Source organism: Pseudopipra pipra, chromosome 3, assembly GCF_036250125.1.
Source record: "Pseudopipra pipra isolate bDixPip1 chromosome 3, bDixPip1.hap1, whole genome shotgun sequence".
In the NCBI taxonomy this organism is placed as follows: domain Eukaryota; kingdom Metazoa; phylum Chordata; class Aves; order Passeriformes; family Pipridae; genus Pseudopipra; species Pseudopipra pipra.
In genome coordinates this window covers 111469230-111495655 of record NC_087551.1, presented here as the reverse complement: position 1 = coordinate 111495655, position 26426 = coordinate 111469230, and the positions used below count along the sequence as shown (strand labels likewise).

Genomic DNA, 26426 nt, shown 5'->3' with positions numbered 1-26426 from the left:
ACTGAAACGTTCCCAACATCTTTGTTCTCATCTCCAACAAGAAAAAAAATGAGTCTTTCACCGATCACAAATAAAAACACATGAATATTACCTCTCTTAAAGGATTAAAGTAGCAGCAGCTGTTCTTCATGCTTTCATCACCCCACATTTAAAGCAACAAAAGACTACCAAAATAGCAGCGACAGCTCTCATCGGCTGGAGAGGATGTTGCTTTTCACTGCAGTGCATGTGAAGTGTTAGTGACAGAGCTACCAACACTTGTCTTTAATAGGAGATGCTTATACAAGAAACATGTGGCACACATGGAAAGCCACATGGCAAACTTACATGTAACAAGGGATGATACAAAAAAAAAAGTCTAAGTCCTATTTTATTTTTATTAAGACAACTATCTTCACTTGTGTGTGAATGGAGGAAGCAGTGCTGCCAACAGAGAAATCTGACATCCTTACAGATACCAAACACATTTCACCATCACCTACATCAATCAGTGTGGAGAAAGCTTTATTAAAACAGATAAGGAAAAGACAAAGAGCTCCATTTAAAACTAGATGGTGTCCAGGAGTTTCTGCCCAGGGCCTCAATTCCCAGCTGATAAAACAGTGTTATGACTTCCCTGTTTCAAAAGGATCATAATGACAAATCAATTAATAACTTTCCTTGAAATCCTATGTCGCTACACAGAGAAGTCTTTTTAAGAAGGAAATTAAATGCCCCTTAAATAGTTCAATCAATCCATGTTTAAATAAGCCATTTTCAAAATTTTGGTCTATTTTTCTGGATTAATCTAAACATTCAAGAAAAATAGCTGGTGGTTTGGACTTTTGATTTTTATCTGTCTTAAGAATTCAAAGATAAATATTGCCATCCTAATCCTGGCTCCAGAAATATGCTTGACTTTGATTATTCAAACACTGAACTGCTTTTTCAAAAATAATTCTATGATTCATTAGAAAGAACCCCTAGAGTTTCATCTCCCCTTCTATAAATTGATCACTTATCTTTTCACTCATCTGAACCATAACAGGACCCAACAGATACTGAGTTGTCACTAAAGTCAGCACTGGGCACACAACTGCAGCAGTATGTGAAGGTACTACCTGGGCAGGCAAAGTGGAGAATCCTGCCAGTGCAAACTCACAGGCAGAGCTTGTTTTAATACATTTCTTTCCAAAAGAGAGTTTCATTCTTGAAGGAATAAAACTGGCATTTAACAGAGAAACAGAGAATAGAGAAGTTTGCCAACCTCTACAGAACCTTTCTCTTGAAGTCACCAGATATGCATCGAGCCCTGTTTAACTTGTATCAAAGCTGGTTCAGTTTAGCAGATTTTCAGTATTCACTACATGGGGCTGTTTCCTTGCAGTTCCAGGGCACTTGGCATGAACAGACCTGCAAGTGCCTAGTCCAGGATCAATACTATTTCTGTAACCTCCTAATTCATCCCATTCACAGACAACCAGCATTTATGCCTCGACAGTTTTCAAAATTAATTTACATACAGCTACATTTAGCAGCATTATTTGTATTAAATGTTTCAGAGCTACATGGAATTTGATTTCCACAACTGATCTGTTCACTATCAAGAGCAAATTGGAATTACCAAGGCTCTAAATCAAGAGACAAAGTTATTTGTCTGCCTTCACTGCTATCGACTGAACTGCCTTACCAAATTATTAGATAAAATGTAGAAGAAATACCTGATTGGAACAAATCTATCAACTATATAGTTACACATTCAATTTAAAGTTAGTAAGAGGGGAAAAAACACTAAGTTCTTTAAAGTAAGAGAGGAGTGGAAGGATATTAAGAAAATGCATTCTCACAGATCACTCTCTTCCTCCACGCTAATATTTTTATTCCCATGTTTCCTCCTAGATAGCCAAGTAGATTCATATTAACTGGAAGTCAGCAAAATGTTATGGTTGTACACAAGCCTATATACACACATGCAGAGAAAGGAATAGACAAAATTTATTTTAATGAAAACATGAATACTTTTTTCCTAAAAAGAGAGGGCAATAGAGGGGTATTTTTTCATCCTTTCCAATATTCTATCAAGTCTCTAGGTTTGCTCAAACTCCTTACTTAAAAAAATTCCTTTTCAGTAGCCTTCAGCACTGTAGTGGCCATATATAATATACTGTGGTTTTGACAGTAACACAAAACATTTTATCATAACTGAACAGCAGGTCTGTAAAATAGTAGTTATCACTGGTTTTTGTGCAGGTTCTCCAAGAATTAGAAACAGGGAATAAAGAGTGTTTGTGGAGGTGTGGGGGGTGTTTAACATTACATACATTTTCAGGGAAATATGCAGAATTACTCCAATGTCTACATTTTAAAGTATAGCTTTGCAGTAGCTTTGCAGTCCAGCAGAATAAGCAGTCATAGGTATGGAGTCACATATTAAACCACATTGCTACATACCTTCCATAACGACTATGTATTTTCTCTTCAACTTGGCTAGTGAAAGGGACTTTCCAGAAAATCAAAATCTAATATTATTTAGTAATTTTGATGCTGCTTAATATTAAGGTCTAGTCTACATTTAAAAATATTTCCAGAGTAATTACAGTAGCTTGGCTATACTGGAAAAAGCAGTTTACTACTGTAGGCTATAGCAGTTAAACAAGGTAGACTATAAAATAAAAGCACATTTTTCTCATATAGTTGTGGAGCAACCAGATCTAAGGTCTGAATCTGGTAGGCTGGACCAAATGACCTCCAGACATCCCTTTTAACCTTCTTTTTTTCTATTATTTCATTCTATGTTATTATTATTTAATTGGTGCAGAAATACTGGCAATTTTGGGAATTAATGTGTATGTGTATCCATTTAAATGAAAACCCAGAGAATATGAGCACAAAAAAAACACAAGCTGACCCCTCAGGTTCTTGATTTCCTGTGAGTAATTCAGCATATAAGAACAACACAATAATTAAAACTACAAGGTTGGTTTAGAAGGGATCTACCTTATTTGTAAAATTAACAGGGATCTTTTCTAACACAAAAGTATGAACTACTTTAATAAGAAAAAAATAGCTTGCCATGAAATTAATTAGTTTTCTCCCACTAAATAATAATAAAGCCAGTTACCTTTATTTATACTTTGTGGAATTTATTACTGTAAGACTTGTTTTTAATCAGTATTTACACATCACATGTTCATATTATCTTGCTGTGCTTCACCAAGAGCACAGTAACAGTACTTAGGACTTGTACTAGATATACTAAAGGCTTTACACCCAAACAAGGAGTCAAATATAGACTGATCCATAATGAAGTATTACTGCAGTTTCTAAATGGATAGTCATGCTTTATTTCAGGACCAAAATACACTCCCTCAAAATGTTTTATCCAAATGGCTCTGAATCATAGTAAAAGGAAAACAAAGGACATCTGCTAGCAATATACCACTGGGACAAAACTAAATAAGTATTTAACACACTGTCCTCTCGAGGGTCACAATGCAGTCTACAAGGGGTCTACATCTTTCCTTCTTTTTTTCAGGGGTAGGACTGTCATGGCTGTTGCCTTTTTAAGTAAGAAAAAGGCCCACTCATAAGCAATCCTGTGCTTCTTCAGAAATACTCATTCAGTCTAGAAGCGGAGGATGATTCAAAACCACAACTACTCAATTTTTTAAAGGTTGTACAAATCATGTTGGGGGAAAGGGGAGAAAAACAATCTGAGCTAAAAATAAGTGACAAAGAAACATTATCGTTCAGACAAGGGTACATTAGGTCAGAAGCTGCTGCTTTTTAACACCATACAGTCCTTAGAGCTTTCTGTTTGAAAACTGAAGAAGGAAAAAAGGCCACCAAGTCAGGAGAGCAAATAAGTTATTTGCTCAGCATCTTCTGCAAAAGAAAAAAGCTTTAAACACAAACTACACATCCTGGTAGTGGTGATTTTTAAAGCTAAAAAAGGCTCATCACTGCTAACATCTTAAAGAAATGGCCAGTGTTATTTTGTATAATAAACTAGCACATGCCATCAGACCATTCTCCTTCTTGACCCTTCTCCACCCACTTCCCACTTAGCCATTGGTCTTACTGCCATTTCTGCCATCCAGTTTTATCACAACTGCAAAATTATTATTTACCATTTCTACAGTCAAGCTAAAAGAAACACTGTTCGGTTATTTCCCAGCCACAGGAGCCGTGGGTCCTGTGGCTGGGAAGGGAGGGGAGGGTGGGTCCCCTTCTAATCACTGCAACACCTTCATGCATCATTATAGAAGGCTCTGCAAAAACACATGAAAAGATCCAATACTGGTCTATGGGATTTAAAATCAGCTTCATAATATAGACAGTAAGATTTAAATCTATTATATATGTAATAAAGTCAAATGGAAGAGTAAGTAGATTAACCTGATGAAAATTAAGCGTACAATAAAGCCATTTATACACTTGTATTTATAAAGTGCTAGAAACTATGCAGGAAGAGAAGTTATTCCATCTATCATTATTTAGCTGGTTCATTGTAGGTCCCAGAGCCACTCTGGGATTCAGGGATAAACTAATCACCTTACAGACCAATTTAGGGAGAACGTCATAATCTAAATTACTGTGTTGAACTCGCAGTGACAGAGAAAAACAAGCACATTTCTCTGACCACTAAGGACTATCGTGTACCTCCCATGAGAGCATGGACCAGACTTCAGCTTCAGTCCCACAAAACCTGGGAAGGATTATACAGCTTTTGTGCTTTAGGAAAAAATTAAAAAATAATAATTAAAAAAATAATACAAGTGCTGCCCTCCAAAGCCATGGAGCAGAGAGCTGAATGAGCCAGCAATAGCACCTAGATGAGGAAGATGCTCCAAGTTTGCCACCTGCAATCTGCAGTTTCCTTCTCCTTCTAACTCTGGTCACTTACATTCCAACTTTAAGTTTTCAATTAATTCTCTAATGCAACTGGAAATATCTACCCAGGATGGAATGACTTCAGAAGAATGAAAAAGACATTAATAGCTATAGTGTCCACCTCTCTTCTGTTCTGTATGGCTGAATAATGTCTGTAACAATACTGCATGCTGACATGCACAACCTATAGTGTTGAATTAAATGTGTGATGCCAGCAGCTGCAGTTTAAAGACTTCAGCAGTTAAGAACAGACATCTGCCAGTTATGGTCATAGCTGTAGTTAAACTGGATTTTCAGGTTCAGTCTGCTAAAAACAATGTATTACAATTTATTACACTAGGGAAATAAAAAAAAAAAGTAGAAAATGCTGAATTTAACAAATTAATTTACGGCTTAAACAGTATCTGGTTACAATATATGTACATCTTCACTCAAGTAGGATAGATCGTTTCCAAATTTTATAATCTTTTACTTAGGTACTAGATGATACTTTAAAGCAACCTGTCAAAACCTAAAACCAGAAAGTTTCAGGAATCTAAGCTCAGAATCCTGGAACCATATATTGTAAAATATTTCAATTCAAAACAAAATTTCAAACACAGGATCTGCTTCAGAAGCCGCGTGCAACTCAGCACTCAGTAGAACTGTGCACATAGTAACCTTAGAGGAACTTTCTCATACTTAGCAAATCTGATTTCACAAATGAACTGCAAAACCTATATTAACTTTGAACTGACAAGAGAAAAATAAAGTACTAGTTGAGCAGAAACACAAGATACACATAAACCCAGACTAATGCTTGACTTCAGTTAATTTTGTTTATAGAAAAAACTGTTAGGCAGATTAATCTCTTCAGTCTTCCCTCATAAAAACATCCTTCTTGTGTTTCTCTTGCAGGCTTTGAGTACGAGTGTAATTTGGAAATTAGTTACAGGAACGTTCCTTCATAAGTCTGTACAGACACTCAACAATTTTCTTTGCTCTATGTGTGGGTACTACTCCACACGTTAATTAAGATCCTCCATCGCCTCCTGCCCTTCATAAGTAGGGTCAGGATACTCTGTAACAAAAACAAAGAAAGAGAAGCAAGAGATAAAATGAATGTATTTCAGACTGTTTGACACTAATAAGGTCAAGTTCAGGCTGTCTTTCAAGGGAACTCTGCTACTAAACAGCAAAATGAAACTGCGGTGTTACAGAAGGGAGGTCTAAAATAACTACACCTTAAAACGCAGTACGGAAACACGGAAGTCTAGAAAATGAATGCCCAAATAGCTTCTTTGAAACTCACTCCATTTTCAGCTCTTACATCTTTTATTACCAGTTGTACAAATCCTTTCAGGCCTCCTCAGCAAAATCCTGTTGAGCTGTGCACAGAGGAGACTCTGCCTTTAAAAGCTTAAAAATACCACATCCGCATCAGGAAAAGCTCCAGTAATTTCTCTCTCTAACGAACGTCCTTCCTGTATTCCATCCTACCTATAAAAGGAAAACTTAGCTCTGCTCCTCCTTTTCTCTCTCATACCACTCTCACCTGATGTATTTGAGGTGAACAGAAACAGCCACACATGATCTGATAACCACGTACCACGCCTGCTGCCACCGCCCCGCTGTCATTTCACTATGGAAAGGGGGGAGAAAGTGCCCTGGGTATGATATATGTTTGCAGAGAGAGATTTCAGCTCAGTAGGCTAAACTGGTTATTTCTGAACAGTGCAATCTCAGCACAATTCTGGGTTCAAATATGGTAAACAAGTATGGGACAGAATAGAGAAATTCTTGACAGTCCCAAATTACAGTCTGGTTAACCAAAGCACTCCCTCAGCCAGGTCATTACTGATGTTTTCTTCCACCATCATTCCAAATGAACCATCCAAAGTCAGATGATTTTACTGATCAACTTCAAAGCAGAGAGGGATAAGCATACAGCCAAAAGAAGCCATAAGGTAACAGGGTTGTGTACAGAGTACTACCATACCTCATCATACACTAAAATATAATAAATTATTATTAATGTAAGATTATATTAATATTAATATTCAGGCTCATTGTGTTGCATGCTAGACAAATTCTGGACCATTTTATTAAAAACAATCATCTAGACTGTCTATTCAGCATAACTTCCTAGTCACTATAATCATTTACTTGTTTCAAGTAGAATCAGGGTCTGCATGTGCTCAGCATTCCATGAAACCTAAGACATATGAAAGCCAACACTCTAAAAGCCTTTTTCCTGGGGAAGAACTGAGCCTGGCATGAGGGGAAACCCCATGAGGAACCTGGCATGAGGGGAATGGCAGCTCTCACATTTATGCTTATATCTGCCTCACGAGGGCGAGTCAAACTGATACATCTGAGTACAACAGAAAAATAAAATGGTAAACCACAAAATAATCAAGGGCATGGTTTAACAACTGCAAGCTGGACTTAGTAACAAAATCCACTGTCTCAAAGAGACATAAGAAAATTCCTGTTTTGAAGACTAGGATAACAAAGTTAGATGTTTATTAAAAACCAAATAGCTGCTGACTGTAACAGCTAGGAAGAAAGATTTTGGACAAGATCTAGAAATCAGACAGAGAATATATTTTAAAAATATCTTAAGTAATATAATAAAACACTTCAGGTAAAATATTCAACAGTAAATTATGTCCTGCAAATAACAGGAAATGCATACTGTGTATTTTTTTTTAGTTAGCATGTAACTTGACAGAAGTATTTGGGTGATACTTATTCTGATATTTAAAACTAGACTGACAAACACAAGCCAGACTGGCACAGCACACCTGCAGGAATCACAGCATTGCTTTACTGTTACATATGGTGGGCATCTCTTCAGCAGCCAGTGACAAGTTCCCTGAATTTTCTAACTGATAAGAAAACACTTTTAGCACATAAGCACTGTTATTATCAAACACAATTTACATTTCTGTGTCTGAAAACAAATTTAGCATCGAATGCTAGGGGAAAAAAAAAAAAAGAAAAAAAAAATCAGTGAGATCTTCCAGGGCATTCAGTGCTGAACAAATTGTAATTCAGCTTAAGTCAGCAGGAGTTATCCACATACACCAAGGAGAGAAAGGATCAGTTCAGAGATCATATTTCTGATAATTTCACTTCACATTCAAAGATTTAGAGTGCTATTCCTTAGGTTGTTGTCATCTCAGAATGGGAGAGAAATCCTAAATAATTAGCCATAAAATAATTTATTTGATTGACAAGGTACAAGGTTGCAACACACAATTAAGACTATCACTGAGCAGATTGTATAGATCCCACTATATGGAATTTTATTTCCTATACACAATGTTTGTAAATCTGAAATAAAATATGTTCAATCTAGATACTCCATGAGTGATCAGGGTCTAGAATCACTCTTTACTACCCATTCTAAACTGGAAAATACTACTGACAATATTGAGGAACCATTCAAATGCTTAGTAGCAGAGACCACAGTAAATATCCCAAGAGTCAGGCAGATAGGTCCAAAGACTCTTAAGGAAAGAAAAGTTAAAAAGAACTGGCCCCAATCCTTACCAAGTCTCTCCCATAATTTGTTAGATGTTAAAAAAGGAAAAAGTATTATTTAGAATATATTCATAAAGAAAAAGGGAATATGAAGATTTTTATTTTTTTAAGATCTCTATTGCACACTAACCCAACACTGAAGTATATCAGAGATGGGTATAAACTACAAGCTGGAGAAAACTGAGTAAACACCCAAACCCAATTTCACTCTCTGGAAAGACATAATCAATTAGCAGCAAAATTATTTTAATACAAACTACTGCAAATATAATAGATAACCAGAAAGCCTTACAAAAACCCAATTAAAACATTGTTTTTTTCCACTACTTCCATCATTAAAGTTTATCTTTATAACCTTGTAACATCAAATTTTGATTTTTGGTATGAAACCTACCTTAAGAGCTAATTGGGAATCTAAGTTTGATTCACATTATATACATATTCAAGTGACGTACAAAGAAGAAATAAAAAAAGGCAGCTTTTAATGCACTTAATTCCCAATGTTACTAGACAATCTGGGCATTGTGGTTGAATATAGTTCAGCCCCTTGATTCAGTTTAAGTAATGTATTATCAAGTTGATGATTCATGTTGCCACAAGCCTGAAGGATAAATATGGTCACCCATTTATCTGAATTATGGATTTTTACAAAATTTTTATATCAGAAAAGAATCCAGCAGGTATTTAAGGTTTTCTTCCAACAACTGCATCCTCCATAGCTACTTCCCTGCACAGCAAATGAATTCCAGTAACTTCAGGAAGATTTTATGTGTCCTATTCCTGCATCCACACTGATGGGCTTCAACCTGTTGGTTTCAGCCAATATAAATAGGTTCCTCACATATTTTCATTTTGCTCTGAATTAAAGCTAACAGCATTTTCTACCAGCTTGCATTGTTGTGGTAATACAGCCTACCACTACCAATGACACTGAGGCACAAAAAATGCAGTACACAAAAATCTGGAGCCCAATCCTACAAATGTTGAGCTGTCATAAAATTACTGGCTCACCCACAGGATCAAGTGTAGGGTGTAGGAAACTGAAGTGCTTGATTCATGTCAGTTTTAAATGTTTGCCATCAGAAAATCTTACAGGATTTTTAAAAGTATTCCTTTGATAACAAACTAATCTTGAGTACAGTCTCTGTTCCTTCTGCTTATGAGTGTTCAGGGGAAAAAAACACAATGAATCAATAAAAACAATTTGTCAAATACCTTCAGATCACAGTAATTAGTATTTTTGTAAATACTTATAATAGCTTTGAGAAATCAAGACATTTTACTGAGAGGGGGAAAACTTCCCTTTAAATCAGCAAATTGTTCAACACAAGTCTTTAGACTGTCAGGGTTTCCAGAAATTCACTCTGTAAGTAGTGCTTATATTACAGAATAGATGATCTCTAAAATCATGAATTCTAGTGGCTAATGTGAAATCATCGTGGTTGTGAATCTACTGGGCAGAACTATAATTTAAGCACAACTCACCTCACATTAGCAGTGAGTTTGGAAACAGGCTGTAGATCAGCCAAACAAAGTTATAAAATAAACCTTGGCAAAATGCACCAGATGTGCTGAAAGTTTTTTTTTTTTAATTATTAACACTTACTGCTGTACCTTCTGTGGTAGCATAATAAAACATCCAAATACAAATGAAGGATGTGGAAGTTAAAGCAAGATCTATACGGCACTCCCCTGTTTTAAATTGGTACAAGATAAATATCAGGTAATTCCAAGGTCTTAACAGTTAAAAGCCAAATATAACCATGCAAAAGATGCACTGTAAACTGATGTGTTTGGGTGATCTGTGACAATCTGACTAAGTATTCTTCTTAAGGTAATCAGCACATTAAGCACCATCACAGTACTATTTAGACATCAAAGATTTGTTTTCCTGACAAACACAAAAATTTCTTCAAATCCAAGTACATATCTTAAATATTCTTAATGGAAAAACAGAACCATTTTATTAATAAAATATCTATGTATACAATGAAAAACTTGTACACAATTTGAGCTTTTCTGCAGTATTTTATGATTTCAAGACTCCTATACATTCCCTGCCTTCTTAAATAAATCAGAAAAACATTTCAGAGCTTATCATAAAAACATTTCTGGGTTTATCATAAAAACACAGTTCTACAACAGGATTCAGCTCATTCCCTAATAATGCTGTGGTTCAAAACCAGGTGTAGTGTATTTAACAGATGTAATACATGAATAACCTCCTCACCTTAAAAAGGATCAACCACAAGCTTATCATTACACATAAATTTAAGCACTCCAGGGAATCAAACCCTGACTCAGCACTTCAGTGCTGCAAATTATAAACTAATCAAGGATCTCATCTTCCAACCATGAGATTCTTATCCACAGATTTACATATCCTGCTACTGGGTTATAACAGGATTCTATATTCTTCTTCAAAAATACTGTTTCCTGTGTTCCTTCTGCCTTTCAAATTCCTAAAATCCAACAGCCCATTTTTAAAATCAACACAAACTATGACATGCCATTCTGGATTAGCACTTAATGTCTCTATAGGATTTATTTCTCACAAGTTCATCCTCTTGCTGTGTAAAAGTTTTTGTTGAGAAAGGCAAGACAAGTCAAAGTTACTCTTCAGATCAATCCACGGGGATGACAATCAGTAGGAAATAGGCGACCCTACTCAACTTCACAATAACAAACCAGGCAGACACAGCCTCTATTTTCTTTTCTTTAAGATGATGTTACCTTTCTTGCACTGTAATGCTCCAGTCTTTACTATCTCCCACGATCTTAGGACGTCAGAGTGTCTTTGTTATAAATTGCCTAAATGGGAGAATCCGTAACTTCCTAAATCATGTTGTTTATAAAAAATGTCAGCTTCTGTCAGAGCATAGAAAGTTCTTTTAAAGGCACAACTTCATTTTATGGCCCAGGCCAAAGGAAACAGTTGTCTTTTTTTCTCTACGCGGTTCATCCCTGGCACTTTATCATTTTCAAAAATCTCTTTTTTTTTCCCCCCAGCAAACAATAAAAATGTAACTCTCAATGTTTTCATCACAGACAAGGAATTTCTTCAGTTCCTGCTGGTTTAATAAAGCTTTGAAAACTGTTACTCTAAAGCACAGCAGATCTGTTTGCACAGCTTTCAAAGGATAACTGCACCAGTTCTGAAGCAAAAGGAAAATGTCTATTCCTTCCATTTCTATGGCCAACAATAACTTCTACGTTCTGACAGAATCATGTGTACACTGGCGGGGAAGGCAGTTTCAAAATACTTTATCAGGAAGTCCACAATTCAGTAAAATCCAGGCTCCCCAGACACTGATCCAAATTGATGCACGGGCTGCGACTCTGAACTTCTGGGCTGCTGTTTGCCTTTTAAGCACAGTTACAGTTATTTTCTCCACCAAGAACAACACTTATATGTTTCAGTGTAGATCACTTTAATAGATGTGAACAATAACCAAAGAGAATTCTCTTGAAGGAGACCACTGATCTTGTTGTACCTGAAGAGAACTCAATACAGCAGAACATTGGGTTTGTAACAACATACTCACCTATTTTAGATGATTCAACACACAGGAGAAAAAAAATCAGTATACCATTTACATTAAACTGAAAAATACTCCAGTGGAATGTATCCCATGCTCCACTGGACAAGAGTCTCTTAAGGACCTTTAACTGAAAACAAATTGCATCTTCGTTTTTGAAAAGGGAGCTCTTCATGGAATTTCAGAGAGGCAAGTAACTCCTTAGGTGTCTACTGCCCACTTAGCAACTCAGATCAGAAATTCCTACACAATAGTGAAGGTGAATCTACATGTGATGAAAAGCAAGACAGAGTTGTTATCACCACCATTTTACCTGCCTAAAATCCTGTATCTCCTAAAAGCAGTAACAAGAAACCAGAGGGAACTAGTAGGAACAGGCTGAGTGTGAGTGCAAGGCAGGTGGGGGACTTGGCACAGGATGTGGAGATCTACCATTTTTCTTATTTAACACTGTCATGCCTGTAACTGAAACAAAAAAAAGGTAGTGCTAATGTAGCCTGAAGTGACCTAAGACACCTTTCTGATCCTAAATGAACTCCTTCACAAGTAAAAAAGAAGGAAAAGCAAAGAGCATTTCTAATATGAGGCAGCAATACTAAGGTATTAAATATTTCTATTACGTTAAAAAGCCAAATGCAGTCTTTATGTTGGTAAATTATTATCTGTGGAGTTTTGAAATACTTTAACTTCTTTTAAATAAAAATAAAGCTTTGACATTCTTCCTCACCTAATCTTTAGCTCTAACGTAATGGAAACAGGAAGGAAGAGAGTAGAACATTTCAGATAAGACTACCCAAAAATGATAACTCACACAAGGTAATATATTAAAAGCCACATGCAAGTAAATTAATAGATGATTCAACAATTCATGACCTAAAGTAAAATGATCAAAAGGGTGGTATCATGGTAACATGCAGGAAATACCTGTAATTTTAATAAATAAGTTGTCTCTGTCATTAAAACATAGTTATAGATCTATGGGTTAGAATGTGGATGCTGTAACTATTTTGATTTATACATGACTGATTAAAAATTAAAAAAATAAGAAGCAGCAACACAGTAAAAAGCAGCTTTTCAATATTGGTAAGATTATTGAAAAGTAAAGATCACTCCAAGTAAATATAAGTAGTCTAAAAGTCATGGTTAAGTTCATCCTTCTTCACCTCATCCTATCCCAAACAACATTCTGGACAGTATTTCAGAGCCAAGACTTTAGTGAAAAGAGCCAATGATTACCACTATCCTTTGAAACTATGGATTTACATGTCAGTACTCTGGGATTAACTTTCTCCATTTCATTTTCAACTCTGACAAATGAACAAAGGGAAAAGTCCTGTAAGACACTTCTGCAAGATTTCATAAAGCAAAGCTCCCTTTAAAGTGCCGCTGACATCAGCAACTGCCAAATGTGCATCCTCTCCTCTGCTCCACAATTACATTCACAATCATCCATTTTTTAAATGTGCACTTTAGATACAAGCCACTGCAGCCCAGCTCCCCATCTGCAGCCTTGCTGGTTAGATGTCTCTTAGTTTTAAGCTGAAATATTCTTTAAAGTGTTTGATAAATCAGAGCATGAAGCCACATGGGAACAAGACCATTACTTGCCATCCCCACAGTGTCTCGGATAGACATAGAAAGGGGAAAAATGCTGTGTAATGTCAGGTCAAACTGTCTCATCAACTTGTTGCTTTTCTACAAAATGAAGATTTGCAGCCAGCCCAGTGTAGCAGATTACCACTCAAGATAAAGACTTCTTCTAAGGAATCCTTCTGATTATGCTAGTATCTTTAAGACTGACAAAACCCACCTGTTTAAACAGCATGCAAGGCTTTAGAAGTTACAAACTAAAAAAAAAAATATAATGCCACAGCCTGGAACTGGGTTTCTAAGAATCCATTGTTCATTTAAAAGAATAACCTATTTTTTTTAACAATTTTACTTCCTGTCTGCTAAAACCCAAGCATTCCATATCAAAATTGCATCAGCAATACTATGATCTCAGCAGTCTACATCTCAGTAAACTGTTGTGTTAACACTGAAAGATGTTAACACAACATATTTCTTTGCAAAAGTATATATGACAACAGGAAGCTTAGCTTTCTTTGATGAAGGACTGAGAAATACAGGTCTCTAAAGACTTCTATAGTTTGCATTAAAAACGCATTTCTTTACTCAGCAGCATTTTCTCTCCTTTCAGCAGAGGGTGTGGTTTTTATTTATCCAAGTCACCTCTGAATGTTTTACAAATCAGAAGTAAAATACTAACAGCTCCATCACTAATACCTGCTCTTTTTTCCCCTCATCACCCTTATTTACACATTCCAAGAAACCATCTGAAAGATGAAGACACAAGGCAGACGTTTCCAGATATTCTGCCTGGTTACTCACATCATACTCTGCAATTCAGGAGTAAAGCTGGTCGATTTTCTTCCACTGCTTGAGGAGACAACTGTTGACATTGGGCTGGCCACAGTGCTGCTCATCTGAGTAAACAAAGAAATAACAGCACTTAATACTTGTATTTCATTTCCAAGAGAGCACATGTAGGTTTCACACCACATATTCAGAAGGGAATAAAAGCTATTTGGGGTAGAATTGCAGGCAAAGGTTCTGCATGCAAAGAGAATCCCATGTGAGACACTGCAGAAAATGTAAGAGTTGATATTTACAGTAAGCAAAGTGTTGGAAACATGCACTATTTCTGAAATACCAATTAGAAGTATTCTAGGAGCACCAGTGGAGAAGTATTAAGATGAAAACATTGCTATTCTGGAATAGATGGTAGTCACAGGCATCAGTATCTTGCTACCCAAACCATCCTCTTATATTCCTGCAGTACCCTCACCATTAGTGAATCACACCCATACCATCTCCACTGAACTAACAGGAGCAAAAGAGATTCTCAGAAAAAGCTAAAACTTAACGAGCACAGACATCACAACCTTCCTTTCTAAAACACCAGCTTTACGTACACACACTACTTAAAATGGAAATGCATTAAAAAAAGAGTAAGACTTGAACACCATGATAGTTATAGGACTGATGGGACTACACTTATTCCAAATAGATTACAGCTTTTCTATACAAATTTCTCATTCAAAAACTCCAAACCAAACACAGTATAATTTTACTCTTATTCTATGAAGTAATTAGTTCAGCTACGTTTTCCTCTTTAATAATATGCAAGTCAAACGCCTTTGAACTATTTCATTTTAAAAAATATTTAATTTACTAAAACACTGACTAAGCAAAACTGAATTATGGAAAACTTCATAAATATGTAAAAGGGAGTTTCATTTTTCCCTTAATGTTTTAACAAAAAACTGCACATTGTGTAAGTCTCCCAATAAAAAGGATATAGATATATTCCCACTACATTTCTTCCTCTTCTAGCTTGTTGCACACTAGTAACAGTTGAGTTGTACTGCTCATTTCTTGTACTATTAGTTGTAGCAGTAGCAATGACAATAAAATATATGTTGATATAGTTTGCTGTGCTGTAAGAGATCCTACCTTCCTCCATTTTAAAGTTCAAAGGTTAAAGATAGATTACTTTTCTAAAAAGTAATCTTAAAGTACAGGACCAGATTTATATTAAATGTCATTAAAAGCATTGCAATCAATCCCAAATATTCTGCTTTGGTTGAAGAAAACTTATAATACTCTAAATACAAGTCATAACATACCTTCAAAAAGTAAGGTGTGCTTTGAAAGGCTAATGACACAAGAGCAGCTGGACAAATGATGAAAAATAAGACGTTCATGCTTTAGACAGAATTATAGAATGGTTTAAGTTGGAAAATACCTTTAAAATCATTGATTCCAACCATTAACCTGCCACTGCCAAGTCCATGAGTAAACCATGTCCTATGTCTTTTAAACCCCTCGAGGGATGAACTCAACCACTTCCCTGCGCAGCCTATCCCAATGCCTGACCACCTTTTCCATGAACAAACATCCTAATGTCCCACCTAAGCCTCCCCTGGCACAACTAGAGGCTGTTTCCTCTTGACTTGTCACTTGTTACCTGAGACAAGAGCCTAATCCCCACCTTGCTACACCTTCCTGTCAGGGAGTTGTAGTGAGCAAGAAGGTCCCCCCAAGTCTCCTTTTCTCCAGGATGAGCCCCCCCAACTGCTCCTCATCTGATTTGTGCTCCAGACCCTTCCCCAGTTCCGTTGCCCTTCTCTGGACTCATTTCAGCAGCTCAACATCTTTCCTGTATTGAGGGGCCCAAACTGAACCCAAGATTCAAGGTGAGGCCTCACCAGTGCCCAGCACAGGGGGACAGTCACTGCCCTGGTCCTGCTGCCACACTGTTGCTGACACAGGCCAGGTGCCATCGGCCTTCTTGGCCACCTGGGCACACTCTGCCTCATGTTCAGCCTCTGCCAACCAGCACCCCCAGGGCCTTTTCCAACAAGCAGCTTTCCAAACATTCTGCCCCCAGCACTGCACGAGGTTATTGTGATTAAAGTGCAGGACTTGGCCTTGTTGAACCTCACACAACTGGCCTTGGTTGATTGATCCAGCCTGTCCAGATCCCTCTGTACAGCCTCCCTACTCCCACCCAACTTGGTGTCATAAGTTTACTTATTTTTATTAATGCTTTCAAGTAGATTTTCACAGACTTCTGTTCATCTTCAAGCAGATTCTAATTTGGGTCCCCATCCTGCAAGCACTTATGCACATGTGTAACTTTAATCACGAGTTTGCTCCCACTAAAGTCTGATTTTAATCATATGAGTAGTTACACACTAGGCTTCAGTGTTGTCATAATCAGCAATTACCAGAGTCATATAACCTAAACAGTCAAATTAGTTAATTTTAAAAACAAAAAAAAAATGTTTAAAAACTGAACAGCATACAAAGACTTAAGGGGGTTTTAAGCTTAGGGGTTTTTAAAACTAATATAATTTAGTATCATATATATGGCTATTTCCTTTGACCATCCATAACAGATATTTTACTTTATCCATGAGGTTCTTTTCTACTAACTTATGAAGCATTCTCCCAAAATTCCCAAAAACCTTGGGACAATTCCACAGTTGCCTCCTCATAGTCTAAGATTTGTAATTCATGCAAGTCCTGTTTTGGGGTAAATCCTTTCCTAGATTCCTGCCCTCCAAGTGGACAAGAACAGTTTAATTAAAAAACACTTGCAGGGCTGTAGATGTGTGTAAGTATCAGTAGGCTTGAAAGCTGAAAGCTTATTGGCTATTGCTTCACTAACAACTTGATCTTCCTATTGCAACCCAATGATTTAACTTTCAAATCAAGCAGGTGTACAGCATTTTCTTGACATTAAAAACCAACAGCTTGTCAGGCTTCATCAGACCCTTTACAATAATTACTTCCACAGCCCACGTTTTGTTTGATGGTTTAGATAATTAACTTCTTTACACATCAAAGTCCCATCCTCCGTATGTTCTATTTCCTTTCTTCCGGACATTAAAAAAAAAAAGAAAAAAAATCATTCAAAAGCAGAAGCACTCTCAAATCAATTTTCTTCAATAAGTACAGCTATCATGGAACTGAAAAGCCTACAGTAATCTTCAATGGGTCGATATACTGTATTTGTTTTAACTCCAAACTGAAATGCAGCTGTTTGCCATATTCTACAAAATGAATTCAGATGTTCAGATTAGGTCACAGATTATTTCAGTGTGCTGTATTTTAATCATGAACTCTAGAAAGAAGATAACTTCTGATTAACACTATCTGGAGTAGTAATTATGAGTTTATATCCAAAGAGGTCCAGCTTTTATAAATTATTTTCCCATAAGTAAAATATTACAATCAAGTGTATGGTTAAAAATGCATACTCAAATGTGTATATAATCATTAATATATTTTAAAGCATGTCCTGCAATCTCAATGTCTTTTACACTGAAGAGTCACAACAGAAAATAGTACTTGTTCCATATGAATCAGCAGAACAAAAGAGATCTCAGTTGAGGGAAACAAATTTTAAGTCATTTTTCATCAGGTTCAGGCCCATCCCTCTCACCACAGTAAGACATCCAGGCAGACTTTCATTTCATAGCCCTCCTTCACATCCATATCCATCCTGAAATAACCAAGTAGTACTAACTCACACTGACTCTTCTACAATCAAAGAGATATCTGTATAACCCATCTACTTATTCAAGAGCAAGCTGAGAGATGTATAAAAATTGAAATTCCACTGCTCCTAAAATGTGAATTTAATATACAGGCTATACATTTAGCCAATAACAGTAAATCACAAAATCTGCAAGCTGACTCATATTATTTGGGACATACATAATGCAGCCTTAACATACATATACATACACAGAGAGACAGAGAAAGAGAGAGAGAGAAATAGCGTCATAGAATAGGTTAGGTTGGAAGAGATCTTAAAGATCACTTCATTCCAACCCCCCTGCTATGGACAGGGACACCTTGTTGCTCCAAAGTTGCTCCAAGCCCCGCTCAGCCTGGCCTTGAACACTTCAGGGATTGTGCAGCCACAGCTTCTCTGGGCAACCTGTGCCAGTGTCTCACCATCCTCACAGGAAAGAACGTCCCAATATATATAATCCTACTCTTTTTAAGTTTAAAGCCATTCCCTCTTATCCCATCATCACACACCCTTGTCCAAAGTCCTTCCCAAGCTCTCTCAGAGCCCTTTTAGGTACTGGAAGGTGCTGTGAGGTCTCCTCAGAGCCTTCTCTTCTCCAGGCTTAACAACATATACTCAGTCAACAAGTCTCTTGAAATATTGCTCAAATACTTTCACCAGCCACCATTGCCAAAATGTCACATGAAGATCCAAGAGAAAAGTGCATCCAAACAATCACTAGAGAACAGTCCTCTAAACACACAGTTTGAGTGACCTAAACTCACTCAGGAAGAGCAAACATTAATAGTAATAACAGCTGTCACTTCACCAAAAGAAAACATTTAAGTCTAAACTGAGTCTGTTTAAAACAAAAGTGGGTTTGCACAGACAGGCCAACAAAGGTGCAGAATTACCAAAAAAACCCAGCACTGTCCTTGCAATAACTTTTTGCACTGAATAACAGCAGAATTTACCATCACAATGACTTAATTCATAAACATACATCTAATGTAGTTATCACATCAGTCCTCTTCTCTTGCCTTTCATAAACACATTTTGCATATAAACTGAAACCATGCAAAAATTTACAGACTGACAAATTTTCATTTATATAAACCCAAACAAAACAGGAAGGAAATAAAGGCCAAGATGACTATGAATTAACACAAAATTAAAATTAATGCTTTTGTTTTCACACTCTTTACTTCAGAGTAATTAGATTAACTAGTCTGCTGCCACTGAGTATTTCACTAGATGCATGGCCTCACCAGCTGACAAGAGTGTAAAGTAACAGTTCCGGAATTGGAGATGTAACAACTTAATTAAATACAGGAAATACAGATTTTTTTTTTTTAGTGCATTTCTTTTAAAAAACAAAAACACAGCCACAACCCCTGCTGAACATGTGCAAGACCAGCTTTCTGAGTGTGCACTCAAAATTATTAAAAAATAAGAGAAGGTTAAACAAAACACCAATAATTAATTACCAAATGCATGAGTACATATATTGTTTTGCTTATCACCCACTCTCCCAGTAATATGGGAAAAGTAAAAATGAAAACACCAAGTCCTTAAGTTCTCCTGAGCTGTTCAAGCAGGCTGGAACTAGAAACACTCTAAAGGGTCACAGACATGCACAGGGCATGTATGGTCTGAATTTTACAACAAATTAATGATTCCAAGTATATAATGGAACTAGTTTATCATCCTCAAGCCTGTCCAGGTTAACAAAAAAAAAAATCAGCTTTTTTGTGCAACAATTAAGAAATGGCTTTGGTTACAGGCAATAGGATAAATAACTTCTATATTCCCTAAACACCACCTCTTCAAAAGCCAAGTAGATAAAGCAAAGGCCCAAACTTTCAGGGAACAGTCAGACCAAATGTAGGATTAGGAGCAATCTGTGGGCGGGCAGTGACACATCTGCACCAGGTCTGCATTCAAGAATATTGTTCAAAGATGGGAATGCAATCTCAGCTTGCTTTAATTTTTAATTAATTAACAAAGTATCACAAAGCGAAATGCATGCACTATTCATGCTAAGGGTAACACATTACATCTGCTGCTGCTGCTTCCATTTACTGCTTCATAGACTAGTTGCTTATGGTAGTTTTATTTTAAAGTGAATACCAAAAAGAAAAATTCATCTTATAGCTGTCAGTGCCCAGCCCAGCTTTCACCACCCAGACAAATAAGCATCTCGTCTTTAACTGTGACACTCCTTCTTGGAACAAAACATGCTTGAAAAGCCCACACGAATACAAGGAACACAACTGAACATCATTCCCCCCTTTCCATTTAAAAGGCAACTCAGTCATTCATTCCCATGGAGAAGTTACAGAAGAAAGATGCATGGCTGATAACAAAGGGAAAAAACAAATTTACTAATACAAGCAGGCATAGATTTTGGTCCAAAGAATAACATGCACCTTAATGATTTTAAAACTCTTCAACATCCCTGGAGATAAAATAATCCTTCATGTTCATTTCTACATTTCATAATGTATCTTTGTGCATTAATTTTACTGAAGACCTTAAATGAAAGCAGTGAACAAGCACAATGCTCTCACTGACTTAGCTGGGAAAGAAAAGTCACTAACCAACCTCAGACTAAAATATACCCTTCTGACTTCACTGTGTGTAACAACTGCTGTTTTACTTGAAATTACTCTGCATGTCCTCATATTTTAAGCTATTATTTGTCCACCCATGAGCTAGACAGGACAATTATTTAAGCTTCTTCTGAAACAGACCACAGAATGGTCTGGACTACTGAAAGAATACTAATATACAGATGTGACTGTTTTACTTGAGACTGGGAAACACACAGCGCAATCTTACATGAGAGCTCTGCCTCCACATCTGGAGATGTTTACAAACACTTCTCTCAGCATTTCTAGCTCCAGTCTAATCAGAGCTCTGTCCTTCCCCAGAAGTGATATATTTATTTTTAAGAAGAAAGCGGGGAAAATTAATCTAATGTATATGCCCATCTCCCTCTGAACTGAACACGCACACTTTTTGTTCTGTGCCACATCTGGCAGTTAATGGCACTGCAAATCAAACATCAATTATTTTCTTTCCTTTATTTTGTTAAATGCTTTAACAAAACAGTGTAAAGACCAGACAACCTGTAACTAACAGCAAAGTTTCCACAGCTTTCAGGAGCTGGCTCCTATAACCATAACTTCATTTGGACTAGCAATTGTTTTTTCATAAAACATTAGTACTCTCAACTTTCCATACTAATTATTTAATAATTGTATAGAGATGCAATTTAGTGACCATGATCTTCCTGTGGGAACCACTGACAATTTTCAGTGAAGCAAACACAGGTCTGATGATAAAGAACACCTTCAAGTCACCAGGGACTTGCACACTTGACTCCAGCATGCAAAGATGAACAGGCCCCAAACTGTGACTTGCTTAGTATTTTGCTTATTCTGACAAGTAAAACATAAAATATTTATATGCAAAGGTCAAATTAGTTCTGCCAATATGCTTTACTGCTCATTTGCCAACAATGGTTCCCATCTACCTTTAGTTCCATCTAAAGTAACTTAAAAGTTTAAGGTTTTACTAACGCAAGTAGATTTTCTATAAAGCACAGCCAAGTCACCATTAGCCTTAAACTATATTTTCCTCAGTATAATTTCTCTCTCTAAACCTTCACCTGCCTTCATCTCCTTTCAAGGTAGCATTATCTTCTCAATCTCTTACACTGCTCACATTGATCCTCCTCTTTTCACATCACTCTGTGTTTGGTTCACTATTTGGAATGCAATTAAAATAATTTCTTAATATATAGCACCACCCTAACTTTAATTGAATATTCTGCCATATCAGGAAAACCATCAAGTTAGGGCATCAATGTATCTATCCAAAATGTCTCATCAAAAACGAGCAGCCAAATACGTAGGTGAGATTATATAAAATTTCTCCTAATTCTTGCTGTTGAGCTGTTCCTCTCCTTTCAGAAATCAGTGCTAGCCATCAAAAGTAGAAATTCTCTAGAGGAGAAAATGTCTACCTCTGTTGTTCATTTGCACAACAGCTAATACAAGGAAAACTACAGGAAAAACAGCCATGGTTTTAAAATGTAAGTTGCAAACACAAAAATTAGCTTTTAAAAAGCAGGTCTGACAGTATGTCAGTAACATTCAGGCCCACCAACCCTTTCCAGAGATCTCAGTCACAGGTGATGACCAATAAGTGTCTGTTAAAATGTATTCCTGTTCAGTCAAAAATAGACATTTTTCCCAGGTATACTTAGGAACTGGCTTAATTCTTGCTATAATCTCTCAAATCATAAAAATTATCAAGGTAGCTCTTCAATGTTAAGTGCTTTTAAAAACCATGTGCTTAAGTAGCACAGAAAAACGTGTGTGTTTTCAATAAAACATTTCAGCAGAAGCCTACTGGAAATCACCTCTTCCATGCAAGCTCCTGACCTCTTTTTCCATTACTGTTACTCCTATGACAGTTTAAGGAGCTGTGTGAACGAGAAACTTTGCAGCTGACTCTGTGAAAGTCTGATTGTCATCAAATGCAATACTTCAAACGTATGCAAAATACAGGGGTAGAGAAGAGCCAAAGATTATTTATAAATAGAAGTTTCACCAGTGTTAGCTTGCAAAAGAACACTTACTAAGGTTACTTCAAATTAGTAACGACTCCCTGCAGCATTGTGAGTGCCAAGTATCTGAAACACAGATTACAGACCAAATCAATACCATTTTCAGAACCTTTGACAGGCAGTTTTTCTGATCAGCTCCAGATAAGCTCATAACTGACTCACCACTGACTCGTTCCATGAGAGCAGAGGCCTGACTAGTTTCCTTCTCTGCACACACTTGTGTATCTACACATTTGGATATTTCACAATTGCAACAAGAGCATTAACTCAATTAGTTTCTATGGTATAATTATACACTGTTGGGTTTGGCCTCATGCCTCAGAACACTCTTGCAATGATGACCTAGAAAGACACTGTCTAGCTGGTCTCACGGCCCGAGGGCATCACATCAGAGCAGCACTAACAAGGTGAACAGTACTCACTGTTGCTCTACACTACTATATGTAGGCAATTCTTAAAACACTTGTAGCTTGCTAAATTACAGTTTGCTTACACTGAGAAGTTACTAATTGACTAATCAAATCCCAGCCCCATTCTGTGCTACTCAGAATTGAGCCCATGAGAGTAATTCAGCTGGTTATGATACTCAGAGGCTCAGCAAATAATCTAAATGCTACTGAATCTTTTTAAACCTTAAGTAATGTCTCCAAATCCATGTATTTTAAAGTCACAAGTAAAATGCCACTAATGCACTGAAGGATTTGTTGTTTACTTCTCAGAGACATGACTTGGAGTTCTTCCTCCTGCCTTTTTAGCATATTCTGGCAAGACCTCAAGCTTTTCTTCGGAACATCACAGCTAAGAATTTCTTTCTCTAACTGAAAACTAACTTTTTCAAACTTTCACAAGCAGAGATGAGGCTTCCAGAAAAACTGTTAGAGTTGGAAATGCTACTTTTAACATTAACATTTCCATCTACATGGCAACAATACACGGGAGAAAAAGGAACCAAAATAAAACAAAATGTGATTTGCATATTAGTAACATGCAAATACGGGCCTGTGCAAAGTCCACTGAAGTTAACAGAGGGACTGACACTGCCTTCCACACCACTTGGATCTGGCCAGCGCCGAAGAAAGATATGCAAAAAGGGAGAGAGGGAGGGTGCACTGTATCCCGCCAAGTAAGCACTGCTGCCTTAAGCCAGAGGGAAAGCAAGGCCTCTATCAAGAAAGAGAATGATGTGGGAGTTAGATCAAAGACTTCAAAAGAAAATGTAAGCGTATCACCAACACTGCTGCAAACCTTGAAACAGATTCACTCGTAGGAAATCAAATGTCTCACAATTAATCATTAGCACTAATGCCATACAGCAAACTTGGTTGCCCACAACATCAGGTTCCTGCCTCCCCTTCACACACACAGTAATATATGTTCTGCATGTATATTGTGTTTTGCATTCATCAACTACAAAGCATCCATTTGTGTAATTTCTAGGAACTCAGAAGCAGTTGATCTGTACAAAGGAGGTATAAAAACACAGTGAGTGGAAAAGTCACTTAAAGCTAACATAGGGAAATATGCTTCTGGACTGTTATTCCTAGGTTTTTAGCATTTACCATTAATTTCTGAGAGGACTAATAATTTCTGTAAGGAATACCATAGACCTTAAGTAAGCATTCTGAAATATCAGGAATTACATCAATTCAGGGCATCAGTGTATGTATCCAACACTTCACATTAAGAATGAACAGCCAAATACATAGAATTACAATTAATAAACCACCACATCTGTTTGGGCAAAATAAATAAAATCCACTTCCTGTAGACAAAAATTACAAACTAGTAACACTTCATAGCATCAGAGTGACACGAAGAAATTAACAACCTGCAGCGTACTGCAGGCCAAAGCCTGGCCACTGTCACAGAATGTTAAGAATATTTTTTAAAAGATGAAAAAGAAGTCCTAGAAACACCTTCCAGATTAGCTGCGTGACGACAAACCAAGCAGGGGAGGGTCTGATGTAACACCACCCAAGGACACCAGAAAACCCCGCGGCCCGGCCCCCCCCCCGCGCCCCGCAGGTACCGCGGGCAGGAACCGCCCCGTTAATGCTCCTGAAGGCCCCAACACCGAGCAGCCTCGCCAAGTTAATTAATAGCAACACACTGCCTAAGAGCGTGCCCTCGCTGGTGACTCACTCAAAGGCTCACCCCCGGGGAAGGATGGATGGATGGAGGAGGAGGAGGAGGAGGCGGCCGAGATGTGCAGGGGAGGAAGGATGGGAGGAGGGTGGGAGCAGCTTGTGGTGCCCGGTCCCCCCACCCCCACCCCGTGTGCGGAGAGCCGAGAGGGGAGAGCGAGGGACAGGAACTGAACCTCGGTCTTTCCTTCTCGCCTGGACCGAGGCGAGAAAACGAGGGGGACGGAAAGCAGCGGCAGCTTCGCGCTGTTCCCGCCGCCGCCACGGCCGCCGAGGCAGGCACGGAGGGAGGGGGGGTAAAATGGCGCCGCCCGCGCCGGGGAGGAGCCGGTTCCGCCACAGCGGCCGCCCCGCACATGGAAGGCGGCGGCGCCTCCCAGGGCGCGGGGAGGAGCCGGGGCGAGGCGGGGCCGCCACCGCGTCCTCCCGCCGCCGCTGCCGGCGTTCCCCTCAGCCGCTCACCTGGGCTGCTCTTCTCATCTCAACTCTCTCCTCAGCCGCTCCCCTCAGCCCGCCCCTCACAGAATGACAGGATCATTAATGCATATAAATATCTCAAAAGGCGGGTGAGTAGAGGATGGTGCCAGGCTCTTCTTGGTGGTGCCCAGTGACAGGACGAGGAGCAGTGGCCATAATCTAAAAACACACTGTGTTTCGCCTCAACATGAGGACGAACTTCTTTACAGTGAGGCTGGCAGAGCACCGGAACAGGTTGCCCAGGGAGGTCATGGAATCTCCCTCTCCGGAGGCATTCCAAACCCACCTGGATGTGTTCCTACATCACCTGCTGCAGGTGACCCTGGTACCAATAACACCAAGGTTGTGGGTTAATCCTTGTATGGGCTATTTACTTAAGAGTTGGACTTGATCCTTGTTGGTCCCTTCCAACTCAGTATACCCTAAGAATTCTGTGGATCACAGAATCCCTTTGGTTGGAAAAGGCATCTGAGATCTCCTAATCCAACCTATGGCCAAGCACCACCCTGTCAAGCAGACCATGGTACTAAGTGCCAAGTCTAGTCTTTCCTTGAACACCTCCAGGGATGGTTGTTGCAGGTGCTGCCCAATGGGCCATGGCCACCCCTTCCTTCCCTGTCAGCGCTGGGCGGTGCTGGACGGCAGTGGGAAGAGCTCCAGGGCTACTGTGAGTGCCAAAATCTGGAGAATTTTGGGAAGAGGCTCCTGGATCCCCCTCAGGAGGGAGGTGTGGGCTTACATAGGTGTCTGGCTGATGAGGCCAGCCCGCCCTCATCTCTGCAGCTACAGCCCTGTACAGGTGTTCAAAAATAGCACAGTGTGAGCGACAGCGATCCTGGTTTGTCTTTAGCCTTCCAAGTACCACTGGATCCTTGCTATGGCATACCAAGTTGTACTACTTCAACCATGCCATTAATTCTTCAAAGCTGTGCCAAGGAGGTTTAGATTGGACATTAGGAAGCATGAGTTTACTGAGAGAGTGGTCAGACACTGGAACAGCCTTCTGGAGAGGTGGTCGATGCTCCACACATATCAGTGTATAAGAGGCATTTAGACAATACCCTTAACAATTTGCTTTAACTTCTGGTCATCCCTGACATGGTCAGGCAGTTGAACAGGATGATCATTGTAGGTCCCTTCCA

At 38.3% G+C, this 26426-nt stretch overlaps 1 protein-coding gene across 11 annotated transcripts in view; it reads right to left on the bottom strand.

Moving 5' to 3' along the window:
* SUPT3H (SPT3 homolog, SAGA and STAGA complex component) overlaps window positions 1–25302 on the bottom strand; it is a 307173-nt gene extending 281871 nt beyond the window's left edge. For 6 of the 11 annotated variants that reach the window (XR_010429531.1, XR_010429532.1, XR_010429530.1 and 3 more), the window contains exons 1-2: window positions 25270–25302; window positions 14331–14425 (exon numbers count right to left, since the gene is read on the bottom strand). Coding sequence is in view for 7 of the 11 variants with exons in the window: in XM_064650748.1 (XP_064506818.1) it covers window positions 14331–14425; window positions 25270–25287 (113 nt within the window). In the remaining 4 variants the exon portion in view is untranslated. Of the gene's footprint in view, window positions 1–14330; window positions 14426–24805; window positions 24948–24983; window positions 25134–25269 lie in introns of those variants that run through there. The other 5 variants (XM_064650751.1, XM_064650752.1, XM_064650754.1 and 2 more) reach the window with 5 other exon arrangements.
* Between the last annotated feature and the right edge of the window lie 1124 nt (window positions 25303–26426).